The 8,660-nt window shown below is 53.7% G+C and overlaps 1 protein-coding gene across 4 annotated transcripts in view; it reads left to right on the top strand.

The window, feature by feature from the left end:
* The first annotated feature begins 4,479 nt into the window (after positions 1-4,479).
* The window catches only part of Unc13a (unc-13 homolog A), a 46,767-nt gene continuing 42,586 nt past the window's right edge, over positions 4,480-8,660 (top strand). For all 4 annotated transcript variants that reach the window (XM_031340255.1, XM_031340254.1, XM_031340256.1 and 1 more), the window contains exon 1: positions 4,480-4,609. In XM_031340255.1, coding sequence (XP_031196115.1) covers positions 4,588-4,609 — 22 coding nt within the window. In that variant the 5' untranslated portion in view covers positions 4,480-4,587. The remainder of the gene's footprint in view (positions 4,610-8,660) is intronic.

The following is an 8,660-nucleotide window of genomic DNA, read 5'->3' as shown; positions in this document are numbered from 1 at the left end:
GAAACCTGTGCCGCAGGCCACCCTTCTGGGGTGGGAGCTGGGCAGAGACCAAAAGGCAGGGGTGCTGCTGGAGACCTGAGTTCACAGAGCACTCCCTGCCCCAGGCCCCTGTCCATGCCTGTACTTGGAGCAACCTGAACCAGCCCGGGCTGGGACCTGCTGCGGCCAGCACACACTTCAGGCTTCAGTTTCCACTCCGCCCCCAACCTTTAACCTCCTAAAAGACACTCTGAGTAATGTTTGAAAAAAAAAAAAAATCTACGGACGGAAAAAACCCAAACCTCTGGGCCTCCAGTCCTAATGAACTAAGAGGGGCCATCTCCTGGGAAGCCCACCTGCATGCTGGGCGTGCTCCCACTTCCTCTGAAAACCCCGCCTTCTATTCTGCTCAAAAGCTATGAGATAGGGCTTGTGAGACTACTGAAGAGTGTAGGCTCTCGCCACACAGACTGACTTGAGTTCCATCACTGGGACCCGCAGGCACAGCTTGGAGGATCCTGAAAAGAACTCAGATGGTGATGGCAGGAGCCAGTTCTCCAGTCCTCCATCGCTGGCTCTGCTGACATCCTCAGGCTCCTAATAGGCTGAGGAACCACTTGTGGCCTGCACCCTTGTGCCTCCGCTTACCCATCTGTTGCCAGCTGGGACCTGCTGCATGGGGCAGAACTAAGAGTGATCCCGGGGGAGGGAACTGTGTCGCTTTGTTTCCCTAAAGCACACCAAGTTCCGTTCTCAGATGTCTCTCCGGGTGCCTCAGACCCAGAGCATCGACAGCTCCTTAAATACCACACACAGCAGGTTAAGACTCTTGGGCTGCCAATATGTCTGGGAGAGGATGAAGTGAGGAAACACATGTCAGGAATGGAAATGTGAAGAGATAGCCGGTGTGATGCAGAGGATGAGGCAGAAGATTGGCAGAACAAACCAAGATGTGCCACACAGCTTACTGGTAGAGGTCCTGCCTAGACTCCCCAAGTGAGGGGTTGGGGGCATGGCTCAGGGGTTGAGCATTTCTACAAGCACCAGTGCCTGAGATTTCATCCCAGTTACCATGTAAAGAAGGTGGATGGAGGTAGGAGGATGGCTGGGTCTATTGGCCACCAGCATAGCTCCTTCTCTGGCCCCACCCATACATGAAGAAGGCACCTACACAGCCATTATTAGGCAAGGTAGCACATGTGTGACAATCCCACCACTCAGGAGGCCAAGGCAGGAGGATTGCTGCCAGTCTGAGCTAAGCCTGGTCCACATAGTAAGCTTCAGACCAGCTCAGGCTATACACCTAAACCTTGTCTTAGAAGATAAATTAAAAATTTTTAAAGAAAAGAAAAAGGCAACTGTTGAGTTCTGTTACAAAAAGTTCAAAGTGCAGGGAACATAGCAACATTTGTAAGAAGCAAGGAGCCGCAAAATAAGGGAATTAAATTTGGGTGGGGAGCAAGGGGACAATAGGGATGCTGCAGGGCCTGTCACCCTCCATCCCACCCTGAAGTGGCCTCGCCTCTGCCTTACTGCTGATAGCTAATTAAATTTTTTAAAAAAGTGAAACAGGTACTCTTAAGAATTGGAGCCCTTAAGATTCCTGAGTTTGTAGGTTTGGACTCAAAAGAGCTGTTTCAAAAACACAAGATCCATTTATTTCAATCCCTCTTTTGCAGATGGCAAAACTGAGGCACCAACTGTTGGGAGATATGGGGGTGGAATATTGGGGATGGAACCTAGGACACTGTGCAATGCAACCTACATACACACACACACACACACACAGTGGTATCCTAGGCAGGGGTGTGTAGGGGATTAAATAAGAATGGTTCCTATAGGTGTCAGGAAGAGGCACCATTAGGAGGTCTTATTGGAGGAAGAGTGCCAGTGGGGGTGGGCTTTGTAGCCATGCTCAGAGTTTCTGTCTTCTTGCTGCCTGTTGATCCGATCCAGATATAGAAATCTCATGTCTGAGTCTGGCGGTAGTGGCACACGCCTTTAATCCCAGCACTTGGGAGGCAGGGGCAGGTGGATTTCTGAGTTCGAGGCCAGCCTGGTCTACAGAGTGAGTTCCAGGACAGCCAGGGCTACACAGAGAAACTCTGTCTCGAAAACCAAAAAAAAAAAAAAAAAAAAAAAAAAAAAAAAAAAAAAAAAAAAAAGAAAGAGAGAAGGAAAAAGAAAGAAAGGAAGAAAGGAAGGAAGGAAGGAAGAAAGAGAAATCTCATGTCTGCCTGGGCACTTCCAGGTTTCCCACCATGGTAATAATAGACTAAACCTCTGAAACTGTAAGACAGCCCTAATTAAAATGTTTACTTTTGTAAGAGTTTTGTGGGTCGAGGTCTCTTCACAGCAATAGAAGACTAAGATAGGATAGGGTCTGCCCCTGAGCCGCATCCAGCCAGTCACAAAGAACTCTGGGCAAGGCCTGAATGAGGCTCCCATCCCAAACGCTGTGCTCTAGGAGACCTCTGCCTTTTTTTGGGACAGAGACTGCTGGAGGTCAACCTGGCCTAGCATAATTCTCAAGGCCCCATAGGAGGACCCCAGTAGGTTGTATGGAGGACAGTGAACATGGCAGGCAGCATTGAAATCAGGACCCAAGCACACAAAAGGAAGGATCTCAGGCTTCGAGGAGAAGCTGGCTCAGAAGTGGGAGTAGAGGCTGTGGGCATGTAGTCCTGCTACTCGGGAAGCTGAAGCAAGAAACAGGAGGCTTCGCTGTCTGGGGCAGTGAACTCGGGGCCACCCAAGTGAACAGTGAGGGGGAGTCCAGAGTCTATACCAACACATGATCAATCGTGCATGTGAGCAAAACATGAAAGGAGTAGGGGCAAGGGGGCAGGGGAATTAAGTATCTCAGTGGTTAGGAGTACTGGCTCTTCCAGAGGACCCAAGTTTGATTCCTGGTACCACAAGGTGGCTCACCACCACCTGCAGCCCCTGTGCTGGTGACCTGACACCCTCTCCTGGCCTGTGTGGGCACCAAGCACTGAGGTACACAAGCAAAACAATCTGACATGTAAAATCAATGCAAGTGACCTCAGCTAGAGCAGCAGGGGACTGTGAAGTTGGCTAAGTAGCTACCAAGATCCTGAGGTGCCTAGGGGAAGTGGAGATGCCAGCATGGCCAGCAAAGCCTGAGGATGCCATTCTGTCTCCAGAACCTACAGGCGGAGCTGCTGGTGCACACCACCAGGCCCTTCTCCAGGAGCTGCATGCCAGTCTAAGCTGTGAGCCTCGGGCCAGTAAGACACTGCCACCACCACCAACTACAATAATCATAAATGAGTGAAGGACGGCATCCAGGGTTGTTCTCTAGGTGTACATGCACGGGTGTGTATGCTCAGACACACTCTCACACACACATGTGGACACACACACACACTCAGACCTAGACACATACAAACACACACACAGACACTCATACATACACAGACGCATGAGCACAAACACACTCACATAGACACATACAGACAAACACACTCTCACACACAGAGACACATGGACACACACAAACGCACTCACGTGCACACACAGGCACATACAAACTCTCTCTCTGTCTCTCTCTCTCTTACGCACACGCGCGTGCACACACACACACTCAGACACACTCCACACATGGAAGAGAATTAATAGGCTCTGCACGATGTCCTTGGCAGGCTCCCCCTGCCAAGCCTGAGGACTTGAGTCCTGTTCCTGGAACCCACACAGTGGAAAGAGAAACAAGTCCGAAGAGTGCCTTCCGACCCCCATGGGCGCTGCGGTTATGTGTGACTCACCCCTACACACATAAACAATGTAATTTATAAAAAGTTTTAGATTTATTTTATTTTCTGTGCACATGTGCTTTTCCATGTCTGCGGATGGTTGGGAGCTGCCACGTACGTGGGTACAAGGGACAGAAGGCTGGGGTCTCTGGAAGACCAGCTGGTGCTCTTAACCTCTGGGCAGCTCTCCAGACCCAATAAATGTAACTTTTTGTTTGTTTTGGTTTTTAGAGACAGAATCTCACTATGCAGACCAGGATGGCCACAGACTCACAGAGATCTATTACTTCCAAGACCCGCAAGACATAAAGTTACAGCATGGGCAGAGATATGTGCCTGTGGTAGAGTATGATGAGCCTCACATGGGGAAGGTAGAGAACATGTCTCACAAGTGTCAGTACCAGGATTAAAAAACCAATAAACAAACAGCTTCCTGGTGGCATTGAAGATGGAGAATTGACAGCAAATAGCAGTTCTGTTACCCAGGAGAATGTAAAATAAGAGCACAGTTTAGGTGGCTCAGAGTGAGAAATAGAAACGTGGAGACCTAGGCAAGCGGAGCATGGACAGAAAGACCCACCGAGGCTGAGCTAGGGAGCAAAAAGGCTTTGAAGCAGAAGGGACCCGGCCTGGACTCCCCGCAGCTCACGAGCCCTTTAAGGCGTCCGCCCGGCCCCGCCCCGTCACGCGTCTCCGGCTCCTCCCGTACCGCAGCGTCAGAGCGCGTCAGGCGCTGTCCGCGCCCCCGGTGCTGAAGCGACATGGCCGGCGGCCGGGCCCCGGCATAAGCCCTGAGCCCCGCGCTGCGCCCGCCGCGCTCTGGCCGCCTGGAGTCATGTCTCTGCTGTGCGTGGGAGGTAGGAGCTGCGTGGATGCGGGCAAGGTGCGGGGTGTGCGTGGATGAGCCGAGCCGGGCTGCACAGCACAGGGGACCCCCGGCGCGCGCTTCGGGGCGCACTTGGATCAGCCCTAGGTGTCCTGCCTGTCACTCATACGAGTGGATGCGGGGCTGGGGGCGTCTGTGTAGACGCTTTATAGGCCCTGGTTGGGACTGAGGAGACGGTGGACCGTGCGCGCGAGGGTGGGGGCTTTGGGGGTAATGGGCCCGGACTGGGCGTAGGGACAACCTCTCCAATCTCCAGTGTGCCCTAAACAGTGCAGCAGGCTCCGCGGAAGCTCGTGGCTCCCTCTCCGCCTCACCCCTAAGGCTGGAGGGAGGGAAGGAGATGTGGGGGGGGGGCAGCTATTTTGGGGCCAAAACGCCATCTGCACTGAGGCCCACGCCCAGGCCCACGCTCCGCGTTTGGAGGGTAGGAAAGGAATCACGGGAGAGGTGTGACCCCTGCACCCCTCGAAGTTCCGGGTGGGGCTAGGCATGGAGGCGAGGTAACTGTGCAGCGGGAGACCTTGGGCGACCGACTGGCCACGTAGCGGGGCCGATACCGTTGTGAGCTCTGGGTCTGTGGGGTGGGGGTTAAGCCCCTACTCCTTTTCCCCTCCAGGAAGCTGTGTAGGGAAGAAGGCGAGTCTCCATCCCCCTCAGAACCCAGGCGGCGGGAGACCTGGGCGGCGGGTGTGCGGATTTGAGCTCCGCGGCTGCGTGGTCCTAGATGGCCCCGCCCCCTCTGCCCCTCCCCCCTGCCCCCCTTCCCCCTCCGCTCGCTGCTCCATTCACAAACCCGGCCCAGCCCGCCCGCGCCCCGCGGTGCACCGCTCTAGTCTGTTGGACGGGGATGTTCTTAAAGGAGCAGGAACTCTTTTCTCTGACCCTGTGCCTCGAAGGTTCCGACTGCCCAGGGTTAGTTACTGGGTAGCCGCGGCCTCCAGGCCTGGGAAGTAAGCAGAGCTGAACGTGAAGGGGATCCTCACCTCAGGAGCTCCCAGCACCCCGTGTCCTCCCATCCGGCCTCCTGTCTATAGAGGGGGCGTCACCCCAACTCTGACGCAAACCGGAGGCTCGGCTGCGGGGGTGGAGGGCAGCCTCCGAAAGGAGGATTCCAGAAAGCCAGGCCTAGGCGACATTTGTACTGAATTCCCTGGATACCACGGTGGGCAGAGCAGGGGATGAAGGGTAGGGCTCTGGAGAGAGGAAACTGGCAGGGAGGTGCAGATGGGGCCTGGGAGGGGCGCCAGGCCTGGTAAAGCTGGGCCTGGAGGTGTCCAGTGGACCTGAACTCACCCTCGCAGTCATGCCAACCACCCACGACCCTCCCCACGGACCCTTTATGGCTAGGGTTGCCATTGAGTGTATGGGGGCTCCAGGCTCCTCTGCCATGGAAGCTTTCGTGTTGCAGATACAGATCTAGATTGTACACACGGGATGCTAAGGAACGTTTAGTATATACACATAGATAGGCAGGAGCTGAGGCTCAGTGTGTGTAGTGCTTATTATAGTGCTTATAGCTCAGTTGGTACAGTGCTTATAGCTCAGTTGGTACAGTGCTTGCAGCTCAGTTGGTACAGTGCTCATAGCTCAGTTGGTACAGTGCTCATAGCTCAGTTGGTACAGTGTTTATAGCTCAGTTGGTACAGTGCTCATAGCTCAGTTGGTACAGTGCTCATAGCTCAGTTGGTACAGTGCTTGCAGCTCAGTTGGTACAGTGCTCATAGCTCAGTTGGTACAGTGCTTGCAGCTCAGTTGGTACAGTGCTTATAGCTCAGTTGGTACAGTGCTTGCAGCTCAGTTGGTACAGTGCTCATAGCTCAGTTGGTACAGTGCTCATAGCTCAGTTCATACAGTGCTGCCCAGGATACACAAAGGTCTATGTTTCATCCCCAGCCTTGCATACACCAAACCTGTCCGCACATGCCAATCATCTCAGAACTTGGGAGGCAGAGGCAGGGATTCAGGAGTTGAGGCCAGCCTGGGCTAAATGAGCCCTGTCACACATACAGAGGAAAATGCAGGAAGAAATATCCTGTCCCATTCCAACATAGGCACATGCTTGACCACACCCCCTGAAACACACTTGTTCACAGGCAGATACACTATATACATCTTAGACCTGTGATCTTACCTGACTTTGCAAGAAGCCATGTATGTGGGTATGTGGAGGTCATACAACAATGTTTGGCTGTCTGCTGTCTTCCCTCCACTATGTAGATCCCAGATGCCAAGGTCATTAGGCTTGGTGGCAGAAGTCTGCTGAGGCATCACCCACTTTGTTGAGACAGACTGTCTTACTGAAACTGAGAGCAGATTGGCTGGCCAGTGGCTCCCAGGGTCTATTTGTCCCTGCTTCCCTAGGGCTGGGGTCACAGAAGACACCCCTAGTCTGGCTCTCTATGGGATCTGAACTCGGATTTTAGTTTTTGCATAGCAGCTAGCTCCCAGCTCCTTCCTCCACTGGAAAACAAAACAAAACAAAAAAGTTATATTTTAGTCAGGCATGGTGCTACACACCTTAATCCCAGCACTTGGGAGGCAGAGGCAAGTGGATCTCTGTGAGTTCGAGGCCAGCCTGGTCTACAGAGTGAGTTCCAGGACAGCCAAGGCTACCCAGAGAAACCCTGTCTCCAAAGAAAGAAAAAAAGAAAGAAAAAGAAAAAATCCACAAACACAATCAAACAACTACAAGAGAGGGGGGTGGTTCTTAAAGGCTGAACTCCCTCCAGCTGCACTTCCCACCACCATTTCCTGACCTCACTGGGTAGCAGAGGCTGGCTTGGAACTCATCTTCCTGCTTTAACCTCTAGAGAGCTGGGGTGGCAAGTGTAGGTCTTAAAGGTTCCATAAATATTTCATGAACAGAATGAACAGAGGAGGGAGGGAGGGAGAGCGAAAGAGCGTGTGTGTGTGTGTGTGTGTGTGTGTGTGTGTGTGTGTGTTCGCGCGTGCGTGTGTGTGACTATGGTGGGGTGTGGGTCTATATTTGTCTTGAAACTTGAATAGTACCAGAGTTGAACCTGCCCATCCATCATAGCAGCCCCACTACACAGATGAGGAAACTGAGCCCCACTTGCCTAGGGCCACACAGCAGGGAGGAGCAGAGGACTCCCTGGCTGGCTGTGGGCTGGGGAAGAAGCTTGGGTCAGGGTCCTTCTGTGAGACCTCCATGGTCTGTTTCCTTCCTCCTTTCCCAGAATCCTTTGCAAAAACGCAGTCCCCAGCTGTCCTACAGCTGACACTATCCAGCAACAGGGACCTGCCCCCTGTGACTGTCTGTGCTGCCTCCCGTCTCCTTCACGTTACTGTGTGATGGAGGGCGACAGCCCCGGCTTTGTCCCTCCCCGGTGCCCAGTCCACAGCCAACACCGCTACTGTTGTCACCCATGGCTCCCTGAAGGTCTTCCAGACGCTTCCCTGGTGGCCGGGTTCCCTACCCTGCCCTATGGATCTGGACCTGTCTCCCCCAGGCAATCGTCTTTAATCAGAAAACGGATCCTAGTATCCGAGGCTGCCAGCCAGAGAGTAAAAATAGTGCGGGTGACAAGGGATCAAAGGGAGGGGCAGCAGGGAAACTGAGGCCATGAAAGGTCCCAGAACCTGAATCAGCGCCAGAAGCTGAATCGCTAGCGGCCTCGGTGCGCTATAAATAGCTGAGCAGACCAGGCGCTTCCGCCGCTGACCCCAGCACTGGGAGGTGGCGGGATATGACGCGGCAGTGACTGGGGACGTGATGGGGAACACACACACGGAGCAGTTGCACTAGCATGACCCCACCCTCTACTCCGCAGACACCGACTTCCCGGAACCCCTGACCTGCATCTCCCAGATTCCTGGACTCCTCCCCCTGCTCTGACACAGCCTTCCCCCAGACACATTCCTCCTCTCCCAGCTCTGACTCCCTGTCCCTCCCCCCAGACACCCTTCCCTTCCTCTAACACACCCCTTCCCTCAGACACTCCCCCTCCTCCAGATATGCTCCCTTCCCCCAGTTCTGACACACTATTTCTCCCCCCCAAACA

The sequence above is a fragment of the Mastomys coucha genome, unplaced genomic scaffold, assembly GCF_008632895.1.
Source record: "Mastomys coucha isolate ucsf_1 unplaced genomic scaffold, UCSF_Mcou_1 pScaffold22, whole genome shotgun sequence".
Taxonomy (NCBI): domain Eukaryota; kingdom Metazoa; phylum Chordata; class Mammalia; order Rodentia; family Muridae; genus Mastomys; species Mastomys coucha.
This window is presented reverse-complemented; position numbering and strand designations above follow the sequence as displayed.